The sequence below is a fragment of the Artemia franciscana genome, chromosome 2 (assembly GCF_032884065.1).
Source record: "Artemia franciscana chromosome 2, ASM3288406v1, whole genome shotgun sequence".
In the NCBI taxonomy this organism is placed as follows: Eukaryota; Metazoa; Arthropoda; class Branchiopoda; order Anostraca; family Artemiidae; genus Artemia; species Artemia franciscana.
In genome coordinates, this window is record NC_088864.1 from 13,452,933 (window position 1) to 13,480,222 (window position 27,290).

The 27,290-nt window shown below is 35.2% G+C and overlaps 2 protein-coding genes across 2 annotated transcripts in view; both read left to right on the forward strand.

The window, feature by feature from the left end:
- The window catches only part of LOC136037547 (N-alpha-acetyltransferase 25, NatB auxiliary subunit-like), a 92,650-nt gene extending 87,672 nt beyond the window's left edge, over positions 1-4,978 (forward strand). The window contains exon 13 of the mRNA XM_065720271.1: positions 4,636-4,978. Coding sequence (XP_065576343.1) covers positions 4,636-4,911 — 276 coding nt within the window. The 3' untranslated portion in view covers positions 4,912-4,978. The remainder of the gene's footprint in view (positions 1-4,635) is intronic.
- Positions 4,979-10,415: 5,437 nt separating this feature from the next.
- On the forward strand, positions 10,416-26,298 carry LOC136034228 (uncharacterized). Its single transcript, XM_065715383.1, has 3 exons — positions 10,416-10,547; positions 18,689-18,932; positions 25,757-26,298. The coding sequence occupies exons 1-3, from the start codon at positions 10,447-10,449 to the stop codon at positions 26,069-26,071; spliced, it is 660 nt and encodes a 219-aa protein (XP_065571455.1). The 5' UTR covers positions 10,416-10,446; the 3' UTR covers positions 26,072-26,298.
- The last annotated feature ends 992 nt before the right edge of the window (positions 26,299-27,290 follow it).

Genomic DNA, 27,290 nt, shown 5'->3' on the forward strand with positions numbered 1-27,290 from the left:
ACTTCACTGACGCTGTTATATTTTGCTGGGACTGTTTCACACTTTCAGCGATAGAATTTGGAGCATTTTTTTCTTTGTACGACAACTTTCCATTCGTTATCGGAACGTTTTAGTCGTTCAATATCTTTTGAAGCAACTGGACATAGATGGTCTACATCCTCTTCTGTTCTGGTGAAGCTACTTCTGTTTTGCTTTACGCTGGAGTTGATTGGGAGGTATGTGGGGGCCAGTAAAGCCAGGTACTCTCTGTTTGTTCGCCTTTGCCTGGATAACCCTGCCAATTTTTAGATTAAGTTCATTAACTTATTAGGCTACGTACTTGTATATGCATATTAAATTCATGTATGCATATAATATGTATTTTAGTCTGTATAATAATATCGTTATAATTGTATTACTAGAAATAATAATATAGTCTTTCAAAGCTTTTAAGCTATGTACAATAGATTGATAGATAACACTAAAACTAGTAGCAAAATCATCCATATAAAGAAAATCAGTAAATAAGAGTTTTTTCTTCTTCATCACAAAAAACCAACAGGAATCCTAGACGGACTTCTTTTGGCTTCTAACTGCACATCCACACATTCATAATACATCAAGATCATTAGCAAATTTCATGCCACAATATACAGTTTTGTTTGGCTTGTGAGAAGTGCAAGTACTCGGGTTGCTTTTTCCCAGCAATTTAAGGCCTAGAGGCCGGCTTGTACCATCTAGATGAATTTGAAGTCTACTAATGAAACTAATTCAAGCCAACTAATTAATCTAGTATTAAACCCAGCTAATTAAACTAATTAAAGTCGAACTAATTATGTACTAATTAGACCCGAAATTAATAAAGGAGTGATCATGGCCTTTTTATAAAATTACTAAATAATGTTTTCTAACTAGGAGAACTCCATGTTTTAAAAGATAGAAGCTTACTGTTTCCCCCTCCCCCTTGAAGTTGATCCTTTTTTTAACGACGTTCTACTTCACCTAAATTTATTAAAGATAACAAGCTTATAAAAAATAAGGGCCCTTATTTTTTACGGCCCCAACGTCGTATTTTGAATTTAAAAGAAAAGTCACAGCCTTTTTTTCTAAAATATGAAATGTTACTAAAATAAAGAATAATAATGGTTCTAAATAAAGAATTTATGAATAAAGAATAAAGAATTATGTATATAATAGAATAAAGATATAGAATAAAGATAATAGTATATAATAGATATAAAGAATAAGAATAAAGAATAATGAATTATGAATAAAGAATAAAGAATAATGAATAAAGAATTATAAATAAAGAATTTATTTATGGTTCTAAATAAGAATTATTCTAAATAAAGAATAAAATAAGGTTCTAAAATAAAGAATGTTACTAAGTGCCCTTTGGATGTATTTTGGATCTTATTACATTATGTCCTGTAACTAAGTGTAGACCTCTTGAATTTAGGCAAATAAAAAAAAAATAGCCAATACGTTTTTAGGTTCCAAGTTTTCTCTCCCTGGGCAGTAATATTTTATAAGCGATTTAAGTTACTAGTTGATCCTTTTAAAATAAAAATAATATGGTTCCATTTACACCCCTAAAGTATAATTGTGAATGTAACTGAATTTTTTTTCAAAAATTTTGAAACTATTTGAATTCGTATTCCCATAAGATATTTGTTAATAACGTTTAATTACAATAAAAGTAATAACACAGCCAACAAAGAGAAGTTGTTATGTACATCTAAAAATTACTGCGGTCGCGAGTCTAAAAGCGCGTTTACATTTGGTGCTATCTGAAAACTGTGCCGAAAATCTAGGAATCTCAACCAATCAAGGGTTTACGCCACAACACACACATTTTTTTTTCTAGATTTCCATCCCAGTTTTCCGAATAGAAGGCTAAAGTTAGATGCATTTAGTATTAGCAAAGGAGCAAAAATTTGCATAACTTCAAACGTTTGAGGATAACTACAGCCAGGGATGAATACAGAATTTGTGGTTGAGGTGAGGGAGGAGGGGTATTTTCGTCCGTCTGTCCCTTCTGGGGAAACACGTGCCCCTCCCCCCTCTGAGTTCATCTTTTAGTATAGTCTTTTACTCAGGTAAAGATGGCACTTTAGATCCTTAAAACTAGAATTTAAAATTTGTGTACGGTTATTTGCATGCAGTTGTACTGCTTAATTAGCCCTATTATTATGGAACAGTTTTATTGAAAAGTATGTGAACTGTCTTTATCACTTGGTAAGGTTTGTTTCTTCTTTATATGTTGTTGCGTTTTGTTTGTTCTTTGTTGTTGTTTTTTTGTCACCTCTAATCAAGAAAGTTCAGTTGCAACTTTAATGTTTATTGCTAGTTTGATGTTGTTAGTTTAGCGTCGACCTTCTTTCTGAGTATTTTTCCGGGTTTTGGAACAGTTATTTTAGAGACTTTTTTCTTTAGCTTAGTTAAGAGTGACTTCTTTCCTCGGTTCATCAATGAATTTAGGATAATATTTTATTAAGTTTTATAGTAACATCTTTACTGCTGAATTAAGTTTTCCTTTTGTATCTTGACAACACTTTGAAATTGTTTGGATAGTATATTCAAATTTTCAAAGTTATACATGGCATGCACACTGGATTTTTTCTTGAAGGGGATACAACTTTCCAAAATAGATTAATGTTCGAAAAATATTCTACTGACATATATATATGATGTAAACAACGAATAAATATAAATATGAAATATAAAAATTGGAAAAACTTCCATGTTCTTGAGGCATCGGACTTGAATGTCTCTTTTAAAAAATGTAGAAAAAATATAAATGATTAATCACCCAAAATGAAGGTGATTTTCAGGCGCTTGAAAAGAAACGACGAAATATCAAATAATATATGTTGGTAAAGATCTCTCCAAGCCGTCCTCAGCGCTAAAAAAAAGGGGGAAGAAATAAAAGCTATATACAAAAACAAAAGACTAACTTTTTTAAGTAAACCGTATCGAAAGAGAAAAATGACTGAAACAAAAAACGTGTTAAAAAAAGGGGAAGGACTGTACAAAAATTGCTCCAAAAGGTTTGGTTTGATTTTAAATATAGTTTTTTGTTTTTTTTCTAGCCCTGAGGACGGCTTAGCCGATGTCTGTGCCGAAATATCTACTTTGTCTTTTCATTGTTTCCTTTCCATCTGTTGAAAATTACCGTTATTTTTGTTTCTTAAAGTTTGAGGGGAACTTTTTCTTCCCCTGTTTTTGCTCCTCATTAGCTATTAACCATAATTTTTGTGTTGTGTTAAGTACTACTTGTTTTATATTATATATGTATATACATATATATATATATATATATATATATATATATATATATATATATATATATATATATATATATATATATATATATATATATATATCATCTTTTGTATGTACCACAAAAATATCTATGCTGTGACAGGACTTGGGAATTGACCTTTGTCTTTGTTTTTATTTTTAAAGTTGTTTGACGATGGAGTGCTCATTTTGTGTTTGTTATTTGCAATAAAAAAAAATCAGTTTAAAAAAATTTACAGCCACTAAGAGGGGTCAAGGTCTTTTTTTTCTTTTTTTTTCTTCTTAGTTCTACTGATGAAAACGTATTTTAAATTCCAGACACGCTATTAACTCTTGAGTATGTTTAACATTACTAGTTTTTTTAAGTCTGAAATTCGAAATAGTAAATTTACAGTCAATTGTTTCATCAAAACTATGACTATATAACGCCAAATAAATGCCTATATAACCCCAATAACGCCTATATAACGCCAAATAAAACTATATAACGCCAAATTTGATTGGATAATGTGTTTGTCTACAGTCAAACATTGTGTAATATTAATGTAATAGTTATTGATGCTGTAAAAAAAGGGATCATAGACTTACCGCAAAATATAATAAATAATCAACAGTGATTTTGATTGTATAGTAGTTATAAATGACATTTCGTATAGTTTGACCTCAATGTAACCACTTATCTCTGAGATCGTTACTCTCTCATTGGGTGTAACCCTTTCCCCATTAAAAAATGATACCCAAAGCTTCAGTAAACAGTATCAATTCTTTTCAACCCTTAGGGGTCAGACATATACCAAGCCGATTTCCGAGATTCTTTATGGATTTTACATTTCAATTCAGCTATCTAGAGACAATTATTTTCTATCCCAAGTTTTTAATGGGCAGGAAATTCTTCAACCTAACAGCAATTAATACAACTTATTCGCCCAATAAACGTAACAAAAATGAATATAAATATTTTTTTAGGTTTTTGGTGTACCCCCCCCCCCCCCCGAAAAAAACTTAACCCCCCGAAACTCTTATAGATATTCTGTTTTTTAAGTTCGTTACAGATTTTTAATGTTTTCACCGTTCTGTTAATCCAAATTTCTTCAATATGTTTCTTTTTAATTTATTTCAATATGTTAAATTTCTTAGTGTTTCCTTGAAATTGCGTTAAAATAAGAAAATAATTTAACAAGAACATGATTGGAACGTAAATTGTCTGCGTTGGAAACAGGCGGTTTTTACCAATTTTTCAGAGTTTTTTTCTGGCAGTTTTTTTTTTATATTTCATAAAGACATGTCCGCGGAATTTTCTGACGATTTTTTCCAATGCCAGGTCATATTCAAATTCTTTATTTTGTATTCTAGCAATTGGAGCGTAGTAACACTGAATCTTATGCAATGATTCGAGCCAAGCTTCATTCGTGGATAGAAAGTATTTTGAATCAGCTAAAACAGTACGAAGTATTTCGTCTGCAGGCTAAGACCACCGATTTAGCTGGTTTAATAAACATAGATGGCGTCCAAGACATCACCACTAGATGCCGCTCAAAAGCATGGGATGGAATAGTAAAAAATGGTGTTGACGAATGGAAGAATGTCTTAAACGAGAAACTGAAAGTTTTGAAAACACTCTTGTTGTAGTTTCATACCCGTGTTTATCATTTTGCAACCAGATTAGTAATAAAATATAGTTTCGTTTTGCCAATTATATATTCTCTTTCTCTCTCTATGTCTCATATTATTGACTTCAGAGACTACACCATTGACGCTTCATTGGTGCCATATCACGGAATGTAGAGGAGAGGTAGAAAAATTTTGTTTCTATTTAATGAAGGTACCGAAAAATAGGTTTTTTTTTCAAAATCTGGGGATTATGTTTTTAAATAAAAACACACAAAAAAAGTTTAAAAATTTAAAGGCTGGTAAGAGATAAGATGAGATAGAATATTTAATTCGAAAAATTTCCATCGTAAGCTCCGAAGGGTGAAATTTGAATTTTGGAGTCATAAAAAAACAAAACAAGCAAAAAAAATCATAAAAAAAGAACTAGAAAATTAAAATACTGGCAAACAATGCCAAAACAACAATAACAGGATGAAAAATCATTTCTTAGATAAAATATTTGAAATGTTGTGTTTGAAGTTTTGAAGTTTGTTGTGTTGAAAAGTTAAAGCGATAAAAACAACTGGTAAAGTTAAAAAAAAAGAATTCGATAATATTTTGTAAAAAAAAAAAAAAAAAGCTAAAGGGACAAACAGAAAAAAAATGGGGGGCAAAATAAGTGAACAGAATATAAAATTTGGGGTAACACTGCCTCAACAACAACTTTTGCACTCTGCCTCTTGTCTGTTCGAAAAGTTCGTGGTAACGAACTGTAGTAAGGAGTGACCCGGCTCAATAGTAACCGAAACTCTAAAAAACAGAATTTGATACCAATAGTTACATCAAAAGAATCGCATTTCTATGCTGATTTTAAATATACAAGTTTCATAAAATTGAGTCTTATCCATTAAAAGTTACGAGCCTGAGGAAATCTGCCTTATTTTAGAAAATAGGGGCAAACATCCCCTAAAAGTCATAGAATCTTAACGCAAAAAGTTTAAAAAGTTTCAAGCTCCTATCTACAAAACTTTTTTTATTTCTTGCCAGAAGACAGATCATGGACACGTTTTTATTTGGGTTTTTTCCCTAGGGGTGATCGTATCGACCCTGTGGTCCTATGATCTCGCGAGAGGGCTCATTCTAACGAAAATTAAAAGTTCTTGTGAAAAATAAATCGGAGTACACCTAGGCAACCTCCCAAGCTTATATTTTTCCCAAAGTCACAGGATCAAAATTTTTAGATAGCCATTTTGTCCAATATAGTCGAAAACTTAATAATTATGTCTTTCAGGACGAGATATTCCGCCACAGTCCCCGGGGGAGAGGCTGCAAGTTACAAACTTGACCATTGTTTGCATATAGTAATGGTTATTGGGAAGTGTACAGGTGTTTTCAGGGGCACTTTTTGGCGTTGAGGGGGAGGGGCTGCGTGGGAGGATCATTCCATGGAGGAATTTATTATGAGGGAAGAGAATTTCCATCAAGGAAATACAAGATTTTCTAGCATTATTTAAAAAAAAAACAATGAGAAAATAAAGAAAAGTTTTTCAGCTGGAAGTAAGGAGCAGCATTAAAACCTAAGACGAGCAGAAATTATTACGTATATAAGGGGGTTCGTCTTGTCCACAATACCTCGCTCTTTACGCTAAAGTATTTTAAGTAATTTCAACTATTCATTCTATGGCCTTTGTGATTCAGGGGGTCATTCTGAAAGAATTGGGACAAAGTTTAAGCTTCAATGTGAAGAACGAGGTATTGACGAGGGGTGAACCCCCGACATATACTTAATAAAATATACAAATATATAAGTTGGTTACGTAAGTTAAATCGTAAGTTACGTATATTTATTACTAATAATAACGTTCATAAAAAAAATGAAAAGTTCTAGTTGCCTTTTTAAGTAACCAAAAATTGAAGGGCAACTAGACCTCCTCCCCCGCCCCCTTTTTATCAAAATCAGCCAATCTAAACTATGAGAAAACCATTTAGCAAAAAAAAATTTATGTGCAAATTTCGTTTCAATTATTCATGTGCAGTGAGCCAAAATCAAAACGTGCATTAATTCAAAAACGTTCGGAAATCAAATATAAAAAAAAACAAGTTTTTTTAACTGCAAATAAGGAGTGACATTAAAACTTTAAACGAATAGAAATTATTCTGTATATGAAAAAGGCTGTACCCTCTTCAACGCCTTGCTCTTTACGCTAAAATTTTTTATTGTTATAAAAAGTAAAGTTCTGAGGAAGAGTAAAACTGTAGTTCTTTCTAACTGAAAAGTCCTTTCTAACTGATAGATATTTTTGTGTTCAAGTAACTCAGTCTAGAGGTTAGTTAAGTCCCATCACGAGAGGTCTTCCTCAAGGTGTAATATTGAGTCCTCTTCTATTCAACTTGTATGTCTTTGAATTTCCAGTATTTCATGCATCATTTGGCCTTTATGCAGAGGATTTGATTATTTGGAAGTCTGGAAGGGATATTGGCCTTCTTCAGATTCTTATTCAACAGGGTATAAGATTAGTCCAGAGATTCTCTTTAGCTTTTGGCTTCCCAATCTCAATCAGTTAAACTAAAGCCTTTATATTTACTAATGGTACTAAAGATTCTCCTAATCCATTCACTATTTCTCAAGGAAGATTCCATTCTGCAATTCAGTGAAGTTACTTGGTTTATGGATAGATTCTAAAATTCAGTGGCATGAACATATTAATTCTTTGAAATCTTTGATTATTTAGAGACTATGAATTCTAAAGAGACATGCTGGAAGCAAGCTGGGATGTCATCCTAAACTTTTATTAGATTTTACAAATTATACATTCGTTCAAATCTAGAATATTGGATCCAACTTTCCTCAGCTCATCCACCATCCTTTTTTAAAATCCTTGAATCTATAAAATTCTGCTATTCGAATAGCTTTGGATGTGAATAAGCATACTCCTCTTTCCAAGTTAGAAATATTGTCTGGATCGGTATCCCTAAGTGAAAGAGCATCTGGTCTAAATATTAAATATTTCTCGCAAATCCAGGCTTATGGAACCAAGCATGCTAATATGCACATACCTTTGCTGGGAATCAGCTGGTCCCAATGCCCATTCATCATGGTATCAATTTGAACTTGAGGTTCCAAATTGGAATCAATACTCTCCTTATGCATATCCTTTCACTGAGTCCCCTCTGTGGGAAATGAGTATACCAGGTTGTCAAGTAGAACTTATCTCAATTACTAAAAACCTCATTCCTAATTATGAAATTCAGACTATTTTGGCTGAATAGATCTCAAAGGCGTACCCTAATCATAGAAAAATAAATACAGATGAATCTGTCCAGAGTGAGAGAGCTGGAGCAGGAGTATGTATCCCTGAACTTGAATATCTATTCTCCTCTCCCATTGGGATGTTCTATTTTGTCTGCTGAATAATATGCCATTCGCCTGGCCTAGGATGCACTTATTAATTATAACATAGAATCTGAAAATATACTCTGTCTCTCTGAATCCAAATCAGCATTACTATTGCTCCAAAATATCAATAGAATCGCCAAGGACAAGGATTTATATAATATTGGAAGAAAGCTTCTTAATCTGAAGACTAAAGACAATCAGATTTGGTTCCAACATAAGGCATCTAAGCCATAAAAGTCATAAAGGCATCAAATATAAATGATACGGCTGATTCTCTAGCAGTAAAGGCTTTCAAGTTAATCCCTAGTCCTTCCTCTGACCTCAATTCACGAGATATTATCAGGCAAAGATCTATTGTTAGTCACAGTAAATTAATTTCATCCCTGTGTCATACTAAATTAAATACTGCGCTGTATTACCGGCTGAAAACAGGTGCGCTTCTTCTAAATAGCTTTTTATTTAAATGGAAGCTAAATCATTTCCTTATATGCCGTGTCCGCTTCTCAACTGATGAAACAATTCAGCATGTATTATTTGATTGCCAGGTTCTGAGTGAGGAGACTATTTCTCTAAAGTGTTTCTGCTCATTGGCTAAGATTCCAAATACTTATACAGCCATCCTGACTTCTAACCTTCCATTGATATCTTAAAGAAGAGACAAATTGTTTAGTGATTATTTAAACATGAAGAAGTCAACTGAAAGGGAGATGATTTACTTATAGAATTTGATTGTGCAGAAGAGAGCGGGAGTGACTAGGAAGAGCCGTATTGGTACCGGCCGGCCTAGCGGCCTTAAACTGCTGCGGACAGGCAGCTCAGATACGCGCACTTCCACAATCAATAAAAATGTATATAATAGTGTGCACTCATTGTTTGCTGACTGGAGGATAATAGTGCTTCCAGTGGGTAGTTTTCCTGGTGAAGGAGTCATAGAGGTAAAAGGACTTGAAGATAGTCTATATATCTCTCTATAATTTTCGGAACTGAAAGTAGCACGAATTTGGCCTGTATTCAATTTTTTTTGTATCTCTGTTCCTCACCACAGACTAAACTATTTATTACAGACCTTCAGTAGGCCCATCCTGCAATGGTAAAAATAGTCAGCTATTAGAGGTCTTCACTGGCATCAATGCTGACCAACAATTTGTTCGTGTCAGATATTGTTGACCATTAGTCGTGTTCTAGCAATCAATAAGGGTTTTGTCATTGAGGATGAAAACGAATCCCAGATGAAATCGTTGTTTGTCAAACTTGTCGGTCAAATTTAAACGGGAATTTCAATAATTGAAACCACGGAAGATATTGTTTTTTTTTTCTTAAAATTTTGAAGAGTAAAAATATTTAATTTGCCCTAGAGATTAATATAATTAATGTTAGCTTGATTCTTTATATATAATAAGACATGAAAAAGTAATTTCTTTAATTATCAACCCCTTTTCCCAACAAATTTTGATGCACATAATTTAAACTATCAGAATATTGACAGAGAATATAATAGTGCATAAATGGTAAAAATCAAAGCAGTAAACACAGTTTGAATTAAAAAAAGTGAAAAAATGTTCAAGTAATTTTAAAAATATTGCCTATTTATTTCCAGCAAAAATCAAAGAATTGCTTTTTCACGGAAATTATTATAGATCCACACTTGTTGATAAACAAATAATGTCTTTTGGAGTGTAAATAAAACATTTTTATCCACTATTTGTTAGCCAGAAATGGTCTTAAGCGTGCCTAAAATCTATTCGAGATGATAATGCTGTAAGTTAAGAAGTCAGTATTGTCATGTTTGTTAAATGATCTATTTTTTGAATGATCAGTTCAGGTTTATTCAAAAAAAATTATCGAAAAATAATTAGAAAGAAAGTGAGAAATAACCACAAGGAAATTTTACGGCAATTCCACAAGTTGAACGTCTATTGTAAAAAATCAAATGGACTGAGTAACTTTGATTTTAATCAGCAATATCAGTGAAACATTTTTGAAGACAAACGACCACTACCACCCTATGCATCAGATACTGAAAACTTTCTCAGTTGTACATTTGGATTACATATCTTTTCTCCAAACGAACTCATTGGCAAGCGAAACGAAAGGAAATTTGCCGCAAAATCTAAGACAATTAACAAAATTTGGCAATGCTGTCTGAGTTTTAGCGGAATAACTTAAAAATAAAAGAAATGGTTTCTGTTGAAGACAAAACACTAGGGCTGAGAATCACCCATTTAAATTCGTTGGCAAGAATGAATGATGGCAGCCCTTATTTAATAAGTAACTATCTGTAAGTGTCTGATAGCATCACTGGTTTAATGTCGAAGTTTGGTAAGATCCTAAAACTTAGAAAAGTATCAAGGACAGTCCTATGGTCTGGGCCTAGTTCCTGATAGTTTAATGTATAAATCCAAAGATAGAAGGTTCAATAATGCTTACAGCTGTTTTTCATCCTTTAATAGTCCCAAATAATATATTTATTGTTGTTTTTATCTTCTAAAGTGTTATGCTTTTTTGTTAGCTAGTATAGTTCCTGCATTTTAACCTGTTGAAAAATAGTCCTCCTTATTAATCTTAATAGAATTGCTGGATAAAAATATTGTTAAAACTTGATTTGGAAAATAGGGGTAATAGTAGAAGAAAACATAGCCTAATATTTTTCATCAGACTTAATAGAAACATTCTGTGTATGATAGAGTGATCATGATATTTAGAATGAAAATAATTAAGGAGTCTAATAGTAATGCAATTATTTGTTAACATGTTTCCCTTAGAAGTCGTCACTAAAAATTTCCCATGAATTCTTGTCAACCCTGAAAATATATAAGGCCCTACATCAAGTGCTTTCTCATGGTAGGTTACTAGGATAGTCCCACTAAAAATATAAATCTGATTCTTTTACTTAGTTAAGCAGAAACTTCCAAAACCATAGGCTACATGTAATACAAAAATCAGGAAAATATATGAATTCAGTTTTTAATGAAAAAGATGGTCAAGGAAGGTAAAAAGTACTTACACCCTTGGGTGCCATGTTTGAAAATAAAGAAAATATAAAAATTAAGCAGAAAATAAGCATCAGCATATATATCTAGAAAGTCTAGCTTTTTTATTTCTTAAGCAAAAGGCAGACACACTAAATTAGCTGGCAGTAAAAAGTATAAAAAAGACAGCCATCTGAATGATTGAAACTATGCAAGAATATAACCATAACATCTTGTTTCTAAATAATAATTAAAATGAAATATACATCTCCTCTGTTGACAATCTCTATCTCCCCCTTGGACAAGCTCTGTTTTTTAGGGGAGGTAGTAACCATTTTTTGTTTATTATCTGTTTAATGAATAAATCCTTCTGTCTATTGTACAGGGTTTGTCTGGAAAATAATAGGACTGATTTTCTTCCTCTGCAACTGTATCTTGGAGCTTGTTTACACTGACTGGATTCAGTAGAGGACATTCCTAGCTAACAAATGAGTAGCTGGTCAGTTCTCTACATGCACCTAGAGAGTCAAGACAGGCAGTTTTGTGTGACATGTTTCTGTGAGTGATGTAAGCCAAAAAATACAGTGTTCATTAGAGCAGAGGTATATTACCTTAAATTGCAACTTGGAGTAATTGAAGGATTTTCTATCCTGTAGCATTGCTCAGCATTTCTTCAAAAATTGCCATGTGGATCAATTTGGAATTGTTTTGAATATTAAGTTGGTTTTATTGACTAGGGTTTATGCTCTGGTCTGGGACTCCAAGGTGTCCCATTCCAGTCTCCATTCCTTATTGCTCCACTCCTTGTCAAGTGAGACTTTAAATTCTTTGACAGTCCTACTGGATACAGTATGATTGCTCAGGAAGTTCCATAGGTCTACTACCCAGTTGGTTAGGAAGAGATGGCATTCCCTCCTCTGAGCATTGATTTTTATGAGCTTCTCAGAATGACCCCTTGTCTGCTGTGATGAATCAATGAAGAAGAGACCTTGAATTGGATTGTTGTGAATTAATTTGCAAGTATTAATCATGTCACCCCTTTTTCTTTGGTAAGTGATACTGCATAAGTTCAGAGTTTACAATCTCATTGGATAAGGAAGATGTTTGCACCTGTCTACTATCTTTGTTGCTCTCCTCTGTACTTTTCCCATCATGTCCCTGTCCACTTTGTGAAAAGAGAGATGCAATTGACATGCCAGTTTCTAGCCTTGGTCTGACAAGACTCTTGTATAGCTTGGTGATTGTTCATGGAGATCTAGTTGTGAATGTTTGTTTAATTGTCCCTAAAGCTTGGTTTGTGCTAGCTACAATATTTTCAGTATGACTTCAAAACTTTAACTGGCAGTCAACTATGACACCCAAGTCTCTTTCCTCTGTAACTGCAACTAGGTGTTCTCTTTGACCAGTTATTTCATTTTGCATGGTGTAAATATGTTTTTGATTGTTATCACCAAAATGTAAAACTTTGCATTTACTTGAATTAAATTCAAGTAGCCATTGTCTAGCCCAGTCATCCAGCTTGTCAAGATTGGCTTGGATTGAGGCAGCCTCCGCCCAAGATGATGCTGCCCTGATGAGCTTAGAATAATCTGCATATAGTGTGAGAAGGTTTTGGAGTATTTCAGTAAGTAAGTAATTAATCAGATTAATGATGCTTCTTGACTAATAAGGTCCCTGCATCAGCCCTGCAGTGCATTGCTGCAGCATGATTTGGTCTCTTGGTCCTGTATTACCAAGCTAAGGTCAAACCCACTGCGCCACCACAGGACCAAGGTGGAGTATTTCAGGAGCATCATTGATGTATATGTTGAAAAGTGATGGCCCAAGCATGGTTCCTTGGGGAACTCTGCTAAGAACAGGTATAGGTGATGATAGTACACATACTCCTTTATCATTAATAACAGCAATTCTTTGGGTTTGTTCTCCCAGGAAGTCTACAATCCATTCAATGATGTCTGAGTGGATGCAACAAGCTTGAAGCTTTCTTTTCAGCCTTAGGTGTGCAACTTTGCTGAAAGCTTTTGCTTGATCCAACAAAATCATGTCCATGGGTGTCCCTTTTTCCAGTAGTTTGGTGACTTCATTGTATGACTGTATTAGGTTTGTGTCCATGGAATGGCCATTTCAGAAACGATGCTGATTTGGAGACATGATGTTGTTGTATTTCAAGTGCTTAGTGACAGCATCATTTATGGTTCTCTCAGGAATCTTTGAAGTTACTGATATTAGACTTATTGGCCTATAATTTTTAGCTTTGTCTTTGGAGCCTTTCTTGTGTAATGGTATAACAGTAGCTTTTTTCCAGTCAGAGGGGACAGCTTTTTCCTTTAGTGATTTCTTGAAGATTTTTGCTAAAGATGAGGATATGAGTTCAGCAGTCTCTTTGAGTAGTCTTGGGTGTATACCATCTGGTCCTTTCGACTTTGATGCATCAAGATTTTTCAGTTGTTTTTGGACATCTGACTCAAAAATGACAACCATTAGCATTGTTACATTGACAGGATATTCCTGGTTATCTGGGATGTTTCTAGAGTTTTCCACTGTGTAGACGGAGGAATATTGTTTGTTTAAGGTTTCTGCTATCTCTGCATGACCAGTGATTTTGCCAGATTAGGTAGGGAATGGAATGTCGTCTTGGCTTTGCTGATGATACATAGTTCCAGAATTTCTTTGGATTAGTTTTAGTTTCTGTAGCAATGATACCTTCATGTTTTTTATAGAATATCATGTAATCTTTTTCAGTCTATTCCTTGCTTTTTTGAATTTATCATATTGTTCTCAAGAATTGGTTCACCTGTATTTTGTCCAGTATCTGTTCTTTCTGTTCATTTCCTGTTTTATGGACCTTGTCAAGTAAGGTAGGGTGCATGGCCTCTTGATATATGAGACAGTGGTACATGTCTCCTTGTGCTTTAACGTTATTTCCTTGAAGAGATTCCAGCTGTCATTGCTTGACTTGTGCTCAAACAGTGCTTCCCAGTCGCCATTTTGCATTCTTCTTAGTTCCTTGTGGATTTTCTTGTAATTGATATATCTTCTGCAAATATGGTCGGAAGAGGGTGGTGACAGTTGGAGAGTTGTTAAGAGACGTACATGATCACTTGCACCAATCAGTGGTAAATGATTGATACTTAGAATTTGATCTGGGTTGTCTGTGATTACCAGGTCAAGGAGCAAGGGTATTTGTCCATCTCTGAACCTTGTTGGTGATTCGATGGATTGATAGAGTGTATTTTCTGCTAGGTAAGTGAGGAAAGCAGAGTTCATAGCACGACCCTCATGATACTGGGGGGAATACCCTAAGCCATCAACCCAGCTGACTTGAGGAAGGTTAAAATCTCTAATTATTAAAAGGTTCTTTGGCTTCTTATCTTGTAGCAACTGCAGGGCCCTAAAAAGTGCCAGTTCAGACTCTATTAGGTGTGGGCAACTTGGGCTCTGGTGAAAAGTGGCTAAAACTAGGCTTTCTTGGGGTAGCACAATCTCTCTAGCCAAATATTCAACCCAATCCAAAACTTTATTAAGAGAGATTTTGCTTACCAATAAGGTTGCCTTCACACAGACTGCGATTCCTCTTCTCGGTCATCTTGTAAATTTGTAAATAGGAAATATACAACAATTCCAATGTGGGCATTGTTCAAGGGGTTATTTGTATTCTCAGCTACACAAATCACATCATAATCATTTTTTGCTGCTAAGATGTGTAAGTTGGTTAGTTTATTTGGCAAGGAGTCTGCGTTTGTGCTCAGCACTTGGAGAAACTGAGAGCAATGACTTTGTGCTAGATCACTTGGACTACTATCACTTATTTCACTAGGTGTTTGGGCATCTTCATGATTTGTGGATAGCGTATCCCTTTCCGAATCTGTACATCTATTGTAACTAAAGTCTAAATATTTTGAACTATCGCATCTATTTACACTAGTGGGGAAGGGAAAGTTCCCAACCCTGCTCACTGCTGGTTTTTTGGGACAATGCAACTCTTATGGATAACAAGGTTTTTTTCACCATTTTGCAGCCAGTCCTTTAATTCTTTCACTAGCTTCACTCGATTCTCTCTGTCCTCCCTGCTTACATCACTTTGGTACTCAATTGTCTCCTTTTTCAAAAAGGAGATTCTAGTGATTTCATTTTTTATCATCACGTTGGGGATGGTAAATATCACTGGCGCTATTTTTTGTGGCTGTTGTCTGGCAACAATCTGGTTATTCTTAGGTATCAAGTGCTTTACATTTGTGAAATGAAATTCTGGAAGTTTATAGGAGGTTTTTAGGTGCTTGCTGATGAACTTTATATCAGCCTGTTCCTTCTCCTGGCTTGTACCCTGTTCTAGCTCAGGAATTCCATGAGCTATGATATTGAGCCTTCGGTGCCACCTATCATGGTCTCTTCTTATTTTGTCTCTCACTTCTTTGTGGGCTTCCAATTTTTAAGCCTTGGTAATGGCTGCGAGCTCGGCATGGAATTCGTTTGTTTGGGTTTCCTTCAACACTTTTAGTTCTTCTCCAATGAGGTATTTGACTTGTGTTTCCATGTCAGCTGTGTTGCACTTTTTTAACAGTTCTATTTCAATTTCTGCAACTCTTTTAGCGACTGAATCAACCATTGTAGTCATTTCTGCAAGCAGTTCAGTTTTTAGGCAATCAATTTGTTCTTTCACAATTGTGTTTACATCCTCAGCGGTAGCAGTTTTTCTCATCACCAAAAAAGGGGGCAATACCAGGAGAATGATGACCCAGCACTTAATTTGTTTATAAGGTTGTACCTGGATTTTGTCATTTCAATACATGAAACGCATAGCCACTTTTCACATCTGTCACACAACATTGCTTTAGCATAAGGTTTTAATTTCATATTGCAGCCCACACAGGGATTCTCTCAATTTTTTTGTGGGGACACTTGCTTTCTTTTTCCCATTATCTTTAACCTTATTCTGATCATTCCGATAAGGCTATTAACCTTATTCGATTCTCTATCAAAACTTCTGAAATATGCAGGGTGGATTCCCAATGGAACTTCCTCTTGGGATCACAATCATCAACGATTTTTAGACCTGTGGGAGGTGCGGATACCCGAATCACCTATCCCCAGCAGTTAAAGATTGGGTTAAAGAAGGGTTAAAGATTGTGACTATCCAACAGCAACTGTTAATGACATGGTGAGAGAGTGGAGTGTTTGTTGGATCCTATCACCCAAAAATCCGGGAGAAACTTTTGTCAGAAGGCGGTACATTAGGACTGTCAAAAGCCATTGAAATTGCTAGAGCCCACGAAACAACACAGGCACAGCTCTCAACAATGGCAGATGTTTCAAAAGATATGAAGATCAAACAGGAGATAGATACTCTGCAGAAAAGGAAGCAGTACCAGCCAGTATATGCGTCTCAGTTGAGGCAATATTACTTCTGTGGAGGACAATACAATCAGAATCATAAATGCCCAGCTAAAGGGAAGATCTGTTCAAGTTGTGGACATACAAATCATTTTGCTCAAGTTTGTTGAAGCAAACCAGTGCATGCCATTGAAAGTGGAAATGCACCTCAGACCAAACAAGTGTTCATTGATACACTATTTGTGGGATCTGTTGGAGATATTAAAGGAAGGCAACCAACTGCTGAAGTCATTGTGAATCAACAGGAATGGACGATCAAATTCAAAATCAGCTGTGGGGCGGAAGCCAATGTCATTTCAATAGATCTGTTCCAGAAAATTGTCCCCAGATCTGAGTTGAAAGAAACCAAGCAAATTCTGGTTGCATATGAAAGTACAAGAATCCCAGTAGCTGGGACGTGCATGCTGCCATGTGCATACAATAAGGCTGCCTCAGGAAGATATGAATTTTTTGTTGTAAGAACCAAAGCCATGCCAAAACTAGTGTATGAAGCATGTGTTGACATGGGTCTGGTGAAACTGGCAGGAACTGTTGAACAAAATCATGAAACGCCTTTCATCCAAAAGATAAAAAAGATTAAGCCGACGTTTTCACCAGTATAGGCGAGCTACAGGGTGAATGCAGCATACATCTGAAGCCAGGCGCTGTGTCAACTGTACATCCAGTGAGACATATACCATTTGCCCTTCATGACAAGCTGAAAAGTGAGTTAGAACAGTTGGAAAAACAGGGTATCAGACAAAAGGTCACAACTCCAATGGAGTGGGTGAACTCGATTGTCACTCTTGAAAAACAAGATGGTTCTCTGCGTTTGTGTTTAGATCCAAGAGATCTAAATAATGCTATAAAATGATTCTATCACCCCATGCCAACTTTTGATGACGTTGCTGCACGGCTCAATGGTCACAACAGATTCACCAAACTAGATGCAAAGTCTGGATATTGGATGCTCAAACTATCTGTCAAGCATCAACAATGACAACTTTTAATACACCGTTCGGAAGTTATCAATACATGAGGATGCCGTTTGGCATTGTCTGTGCTCAGGACATCTTCCAACAGACAATGGAGGGAACATTCAGCAATCTAGAGGGACTAGGTGTGATTGTGGATTAGATAATAGTATCTGGTAAGGATGACGAGCATGATAGAAACCTTGTATGTGTTCTGGAGAGGGCCAGAAAGGAAGGAGTAAAATTCAACTCTAAGAAATGTATATTTGGTGCTCCCAGTATACCTTATTTGGGCCACATCATCACAGCTGAAGGTATAAAACCTGATCCAAGGAAAGTTCAAGCTATAAAGGACAGGCCATATCCTACAAGCAATTAAGAACTCATGACGTTCTTAGGAATGGTCAATTTTCTATCCCATTATGTCCTACAAGCAGTATGAATGATGTTTTCTATGTTGTGTGTAATTTGTTATTTGTTATTATTCTGTACTTAATTTATTCAAATTGTCCCATCATAATTAGGAGCGCCAATTGGGGGGGGGGGGGGGACTAATGGTCTCCCCCTAGATTTAAAAACAATACTTTTGTGTATTTTCAATGAAAAAAATGCCAGTCATCTTCGTTTAATTTTAATGTTTGTCCCCTATTTACATTTTCATGAATTGAAGCCCCTGATCACAAGTGTTAAAGTAAGATTTCTAGACTTAAGTTTATCACCACAATTTTTTTATTGTCACGTCCTCTCACGTTGTGTATACCCTAATGGCCGTATTTTCCTTTTCAATAAATCGGTTCCATTGATTCCAATTTGCAATTGAAAGCGAAAAGTATCCAGAGCAGAGGAAGCAGAACCATGATGAAATAGTTTAAAATCTAATTTATTCTGACGAGTATTTGATAGCCTAAAACTAAAGAGCATAAAGAAAATTTATGCAATAATATTTGATAAAGCGATGTAAATTTGGTAAATAAAGATCCTTAGTTCTTGGTATGCTTTACTAGAACATTTGATTTTTGTGTTCTTGGTTACTGCTTTCTTCTTATAGTCAAAAATGAAAACTACTAGAAAAGGTTGTTACAAACTGAAAAATCAAAATATTTCAGGAACAAAATGGAGGCTCTAAAAGCTATTTCCAAGACAAATAAGATCCATTCACCAATCAACAAACTTAAACATTGTCCAGCCTGTTTGATACCGTTTTCCTATGGTAATTTCATCCATACATTGAAGCAACCAAAATCAGCAAATTCAAAACTAAGAAGACTGTTAAGACAACAAAAGGAACAGCAGCTCAATAGTAAAGAAAGGAAGAAACTAAAGTACCTTAAGAAGAAATCTAGGAATCTGGTAAGTTGATTTGTAAAAGTTTAGTAAGTTTGTTATTCGATACAAAGAAGAGTGACTGAATAGTAAAGCACGGAGGAAATAAAAGTTTCTAAAAAAGAAACCTAGAAATTTGATAATTAGTTTGATAAGAAGTTTGGTAATTTGCCAAGAAGCCTGTAAAAACCTAGTTTTTCAATAAGAAACCTAGAAATTTGGTAATTAGTTTGGTAAGAAGTTTGGTAATTGGGTAAGAAGCCTGTTAAGTAAACAAAAAGAACAGTGACTGAATAGTAAAGAAAGGGGGAAATTAAAGTTTATAAAAAAGTAACCTAGAAATTGGATAATATGCTTGGTAAGAAGACTTTTAATTCGACAAAGAAAACATCACCCGAATAGTAAGGGAAGAAAAAAAAAAGTAAGGGAAAAGTAAAAAGTAAAAGTAAAAGTAAGGGAAGAAGAAACCACAAAATTTGGTGAGTTGCTTGATAAGTTTGGTAAGAAGACTGTTAGTAAACAAAAAGAAGGGAAGTTGAATAATAAAGTAAGGAGAAAAGAGCAAGGGTGATAGTTTAGTTGTGAGGGTGGGGACCAATTTGGAATCCTAATTCTTACAGCAGTTCATTTAGGAGTGAAATATTTAAAGTAATAGCAGTGATTCATTATATGACTTTCTAATGTTATATACAATTGGTTTTAAATTTGATTAAAAAATTAAGATGTTATTCTAGTACTGAGAAGAAAAAACACAACAATTTTCGTAAACAAATGTGTTTCTGACAATAAATTTAGTTGTGCTACTGTAAAAAGATTAATATTTTGTCATTTTAGTTTTAAGATAATTTGATTTAAAGTTATAGACTGTAGTTTTTTGGGCACTGATGAAACACTGATTAAAGCTGAAAAATTCAGCTTTTTTCAGTAAACCACGAATGACAAGCTAGCTTCAGAGGATTTGGGGAAAGGGGGCTGTTATTTACAGTAGTTTCTATATATGTTTTTTCAATCTTATTATTAACTAGCTGTTGGCGTGGCGCTTCGCACCCCCCAAGCCCCCCCGCGCGCGTAAGTTGTTACGCGCCATATTAGTTACGCGCCATTGTAGTTGTGTCCCTGTGTCCCACCTGTGAATATAGATAGATATATATATGTTTTTAACTAAGTAAAACTTGCGAATATACAATATTCTTCGATGTCCCATTGTCTGTGCATATAAATAGATTGTCAGGTTTGCCGACTCTTGAACATGCAACATATAATTGTTCATGAGAAAACAATCTGTATTCAGATCTATACTGCATTTTTCTAATGATTGCCCTTGGGCTTTGTTGATGGTAATTGCTAATCGAATATTCCCTGTGTCCCCGTCGTCATTGTGCCCTTCCGGCGTCCCCGTTTTAGTTGTGTCCCTGTGTCCCGGTCGTCATTTATATTCCCTGTGTCCCGGTCGTCATATGTGTCCCGGTGTCTCGGTCTGTAATTTCTGTTTGAGTGTCCCGGTCGTCATTTATATTCCCTGTGTCCCGCTCGTCATTTGTGTCCTGGTGTCTCGGTCTGTAATTTCTCTTTGAGTGTCCCGGTCATCATTTATATTCCTTGCGTCCCGGTCTGTAACATATGACAATAGATCAATCATGTTGTAACTTTGTTCACGATCCCATTCTACACATGTAGAAATAGAAGCAGTACGATTAGGTGAAAGCATTCCCAAATGCTTGAGAAGTTTGTTTGTAATAGATAAGCACAAATCTTCAATCATAACTTAAGTGCAGTTATAAATTTCTGTTGTAAAGTCCAAGGTCATATCTGACCGTTCTAGCCGTATTCGGTGGAGTATTTTCTCGGCCATTTGCGATTTGTGTTTCTCCCAGGGTATCGTAGCATCGATGAGTTTAATAAATACTTCTCTTTGAAACGCATTCTTATATACTTATAATGACGTCGTATACAAAGCCTTTGACGTCATATACAAATCACTGACCATAACGATTGCCACTTCGTTGATAGTTGCGTATCAGTAGGTATCAATTCGATTGCTGTTTTGAACAGAAGCACTAAATTATTATTTATGTGGAAAAGATGTTGCAACTGGGAAACGATAGTCCTTTCAAAGTTGTTTTTTTTTTTATCATCGGTATCACTTTCAAGTTGTTTGGTTTGTTTTACCTTGACTTGCCTTTCGTTACTATGAAATACATATAGTCGAACCTTTGTTTTTTTAACTAAAATCTGGTAGGCATTGATGACCTTATCCAAGTCAAAGTCCCAAACCCAATGATCATCGCTGTCATTTTCAGTTTTGATACGTTTTGACTCTCGCTGTCCAGGTTGTTTCAGGTTGCTCTTGTGATTCCTCGGCACGCTTTCTTTTGGTGATTTCTCTTTGAGACGCAAGCCTGTTTTCACGCTGTTGTTGTGATTCCTCGGCACGCTTTCTTTTCATACTTTCTCTATTAGCCACAAGCCTGTTTTCACGCTGTTGTTGTGATTCCTCGGCACACTTTCTTTTCTTACTTTCTCTATTAGCCGCAAGCCTTTTGGCATTAGCTCTTTGAGCAGCTTCCTCGGCTGTTTCTTCTTAATGACGTCATATACAGTCGACAAACATGACGTCAGTCGACAAACAAACATGACATCAGTCGACAGTCGACAAACTATACGTCAGTACACAGACAACTTATTTTCTAAAGTTGATTTCTTAAATCCGATGCTTTAAGAATTTCAATAGTTTTCCAGGGCTTCCTGGGCTCACGCTTACGTGGTTTTAAGAATTTCACTGGGCAAGTCTTATCATAAATTGGCTGTGCAACCCCCATCATACGATCAAATGCACCAGAAGCGTCATCTTTCACATCCATAATCTTCCGAAAATCAATGGTACTCAACTCTTCGCCAAACCTCAGTAAATTCACCTTTTTCAACGACCTAGTCTTCACTTTTTTTATTTTATTGTTTTTTATTCGGCCACAAGATACCGCTCCAAAAACTGGGAAATGGTCCGAACAAGGGTATAGAACCACATCGCCATAACTACGGTCCAGATACTTAGAACCAACAAAAAAATGATCAATGAGAGTGGCTGAATGACTCGTAACATGTCATGGAATATTCACTAGGGGGAAAAGATCATGAGCAACCAAAAAAAAAAAAAAAAAAAAAAAAAAAATCAAAATTCACTTCATTCAATGTAAGGAGATCAAAGTTAAAATCAACCTTACAAATAAAATCTAAACCTGTCCGACACACCGCACGCGCAAGTTGATTAAACCCACGCTCAAATTCTTCCCAGCTAAACCTGTTCGAGACACCGCACGCGCAAGTTGATCAAACCCACGCTCAAATTCTTCCCAGCTAGCTCTCGGTGGCTTATACACAACACTAATCAAAAAATTACTACTTCCCATATCTAATTCTAGACTAAAACTTTCGAAATTACCCTCTATCCAAATATCAATATCATTTCTTACTTGGTATGTCAACGAATATGAAATCAAACACGAAATTCCCCCTCTATGAAGTGAAGTCCGGCTTTTAGTCTCCAAATTATAATTACGAAAAGAGTACAATGAAAGAGAGTGTTCCTGACTCAAAAAACTTTCACATATACCAATAAAACTAATCTTTCCTTGAGAATCAGAGTGAAATTGCAACACATCCTCATAACACGTGGTTAAGTGGCAATTCCAGGCCCAAAAACTGAGTAAATCGGCTTCCGCGGGGTTTAACTGCGAACATTAAACATAAGCACTGTTCCTAAACTGTTTAAATCTAACTTGGTTCATACACGGCTCAATATAAGTTGCTATTTGTGCCGACAAAACCTATTCTAGTAGAAAAGGTCGGCTCATTAAATCATCCAGTATAGACACAGCGAGAATAAATGAAATCTCGAACCAAAACAAATCTCTCTAAATGAAAAAAAAATAAAAATAAATAAGAAAAACCAAAAAATAGGAGACCAATAATCGACATTTTAAAACAAATAATAATAAATATTAATTCAAACACATTCAGCATGGGTCTTATTTTTCGCGCAGAATATTCACCTGGCGACTTCACTAATATGTTACCGCGGTCAGTCCATACATGTTAGATCCCTTGCGGCATTTAGCAAATCACGACGTCTCTTTGTATGGGATTCCGACACAAAGATGCCCGAACCTACTAGTTTAGACTTCTCTGAGAACACTTCTCGAGCAAATTCTTTGCCAACAAATCGCACTAGTACTGGGGCAACTTTCTCACTAGCAGTATGAGTTACATTAATTCTAAACTGGAAAACATTTGATAATTTCCCAGAGGATATACCAGTAACACCCATTTGTGTCGAAAGGACATTGAGCACCGTCGTTTTAAGGTCAACTCCCGGCTTTGTTTAATACCGTTGAAAACAAGACTGTCCAAGATATTTTCTTGATCCATATCGTCCAGCTTGACTTCGATATATTCAATTCGATTCTCAAGATTAAGAGTTTACAATCTACCTGCTTTCGGCTTTCGTTCGATGCTGTCTAAGATAGGGTTGAACTCAAGTGATACTGAATTGTACAACTCACTAATTATAGCCTCGGCAGAGTCTTTAAGACTTAGTTTTCACTAGGTCCTGTTCAGTGGCCGAAATTCGTGCAAATAAGTCAGACTGCGAACCGGTTAACGTAGCAGCTTCATCGTGTTTTTTTAGTGCAGCAAAGGCTTTTGAGGTCGACCTGTAAATGTTGGGAAAACGCTCAAGTTTATCAAAAGTGTTTTTAGCATTCTTCGTAGTTTCATTAAAAGCTTTGGCGACATTGTTTTCATACGATACAAGATTAATTTCTGAAACCATTTGCTTGCTATGATCCCCGTAACAGAAGATCAAATAGCTCGTTTGCTTTCCATCCCTTTTCATAACTTTTGGAATACAGGCCACAATGGATAGCCTGCAAATATAGCCAGTGCCAGATCAAATTGCTTATTCGACATGATTAGTGTGAGCAGAAAAAACAAATGAGACTTATCTTGAAGGGGGCAGGCCCGCGGATGACGTTGGCAATCATCGCTTTTGCAGGGTGGCCCAGTGGACCGTGGAGGCCTGCAACTTGTTCACTACCGTACTCCTACATCCAATACAGCATAGTACCCGTTAATTAGCAAAATAAACAAATCCAATCTTTTTCGCACAATTTCACAGCAAATCCTTTGTTTACTTGGCACAAAGCCACACACAGGTAGATCGGTATTTGTACGAGTGATGTACTTAATGCGATTCAATTTTTAGACTTTCATAATAGTTAATCATTGTAACTTCAAAAAATAATCCAATTATGTTCCCGCTTCAAGAGCTAGGTAATATCTAGAAAAGGTTATTTTTTGTTCGTCCACACTGAATGAAAGCTAGTTGAACACTGCTGCGGCTAAGGTAGGAAATGAGATTAGCAGTTGTTTTTGTGTTAAATCAGGACCTATGTATCGTTGTTTTCTATCTGTTTTATTCTATGTATTTGTTGTTTTATTCTATGTATTTGTTTTATGTGGGTCGTTTTGATGAACTTCGTCTTAAGGAGCACAGGAAAGGCAACGGGAGAGCGCGAAATCAATTGGGGAAGAAAAACTTTCCTAGAGTTAGATTGTGCTGATGATTTAAACATCCTAGATGAAATTATGAGCAAATTGAATGAAATTGAGGTTTTGAAAATTCAGGGAGCTAGAATGGGTTCGAAAATCCGGGTTGCAGTGGTAGCTAGCAACCTAGTAATGGACGATAACGTCCACTACTAAGAAATATAGTAACCCTTAACTCCTAAAAATAGAGTCAGATCAAGACTAGAGGTACACTATTAGAACCGCCTTGTTTGAAGCCCCTATTTAGGAAACTTCCTGCCCCTTGGCTTAAACAACAAGGATAATATATTGGCTTGAAAATCAAGAAAAGTGGCTGTAGCCACGATATTCTGTATATACGGCATCTTTTTTCTCTTTTTTTCTTTGTTTTTCTCTTCAGATAGCTTGGCATTGGAACATCCTAAAGAATTATTTAATGACTCACTCTAAAGAAAATTGATCTAGTAAGAAACTTTTGTAGTTAAAAACAGTAATTTAAAAATAAAATCAATTTTTTACGAAAAACAGTATTTTCTATAACACTGTATTATTAGCTTATATTATTAACATCAGGAATTTGTCACACCTACGTGCTTTTGTAATCAACAAAGAAAATTAAATAAAATCAATTGCATAAAGTATCATAAGGAAATCATAAGGGATCGTAAAGGAAGACAATTACATAAAGGATCGAAATAGTTCATTATAGAAGGAGATTATTTAAATTTCATTACTTGTAGACGAAACCTAGTAAAAAACAAACCTCGGCACTTACTAACTGAAAATTAAGATAATACAAGCATCTTCTGAAAAGTTGCTTGTCTATGCACAGTACCATACTTAGGATCATCTATTTCTATTCCGAATAAATTCAAGGTGATAAGTAATGTATTCCGTTACCTGGATAGAACTGTATTTATTATAAATAAAAAAAATTATAAATAAAATATATAAATAAAAATATATAAATAATATATATAAAATATATAAATAAAATTATAAATAAAATGTATTTATTATAATAAAAATTTTTATTATTATAAATAATAAAAATTAAAGCATGGGATGGTCCTCCACTGTTTTACCTTGATTGATTTTATTATTGTTAATTATAGTCTTTTATTAGTAAGCATAATATTTCTGATTATTTTATCTAATTTATGAATTATTTAATTTCTCATTTCTTTTTCTCTCTTTCAGTTGTTCAATTATATTGGTTAGAATACTTATTTATCTACTTTAATTTCTGGATTTTGCTTCTTTTTTAGGTTATTGCCTGTTTGTTCTGCAAGCAAAAATCCAATTTTCATTTAGAAAGAGATCTACCAGAACTTGCCAATGAGAGAAAAGAATCAGTTAAGAAGAAGGTAATAAATATTAAGGCTGAATCAGCGATGGTGACTGGTGTAAGCAATGTTGGCTGCTATTTTAGAAAAAATGATATGTTTCTTAATGATGAAAGGAAAGAAGAACGGATAAATGCAAAGAAGAATGCAAGGAAAAATGAAAAGTTAAAAAGTATCTTAAAAGGAGCAGGGGGATTAAAGAACTCATCACTAATGAAGTTTCTAACTGGTCTTTAAAACTTCATATTCAAGCTTTGGGGGGGGGGGGGAATTATCCCTCAAATTTGTCAAGAGGACCCCTCGTTCGAAAATGTGTCCCCTGAAATTGTTCTCTTTTACTTTTCGACTTCTTCCATGGAGTATAGTCCTCCGATATCCTTTCTCTCCAATAGGCCTGGACCTCTGTTGATATTCTTGTAAGGTATAATTGAAATCCGAAAGTAAGAATAAATTTGTTTGTAATATTTTTGATTCTCTTTATCACTATGAATGCTCAGACCTATGTAGACCTCGAATCACCAAGAATATAGGCTTTTCGTATTTGAGTCGTGGATGCACAGAGAAGGGGACTTTAAAAGGGAGTCCCTCGACTAAAATTTTGATAACATCCATAATCTACCTAAAATGCTGATGGAATACGCTTGGTAGTGTGTAAAGCTCTGATCTGACTTCGAACATATCGGACAAGCGATTTTTCTTCGACTCGAAAAGTGATTTTAACAACTAAATTGTGGATTCTGAACCTTAGATACAAAGCACAAATTTTTTGTCTGCTATTGGAATTTTATAGTTTCCGGGTCATCCGTTAAGATTGCTGTTTTCTATGCAGCACGGGTTGATTTGACAAGTGAGTTCATGAATCGAAAATTAAAGAAGAGTGGGGCTTCGCTCGTCTTGATCGTTGAGGGGTATTTTCCTCAGACAGATTGAAGATGGTATTATCCGTCATTGTTAATCTTTGGATCCTGTACCTCATATGAAGATAAATGGGCTTAGTATACTATTTTTGAAAGTACAACCAACCAAAGCGGAAATGGCAGGATTAAACATTGATCCCTTAAGCTCCTGACCTCGCTTGCAACTCCAGAGTCCAGTAGCTGCCCAGAAAGTGCGTTTAAAACTGTGCGATTGGTTCTATTCATTGCCCTGCACGAATGGATTAGGAGTAGGTACAGGAAACGAAGACATGTTTCGGAGTAGGCGTCCTATTTAACTAGTAAACTAGTGCATAGGTAATCCCCAATTACAAAGTACAAACTCCCAAAAAATAGGCGAATATCAGGAATTATTTATGAGCCAAGCTACGAAATTTTGCTAGCTCCGTAATAAGGTAGTATTAGTGGCACTCCTTCCTCAACTATAAAACTTAGTAGGATTAGATGCGGGACGCGCGGATCCGTGTTAAGCATCGGCATTGTTTTCGTTTCGGTTTTTCTTTTACCTTTTTTTTCCGTTT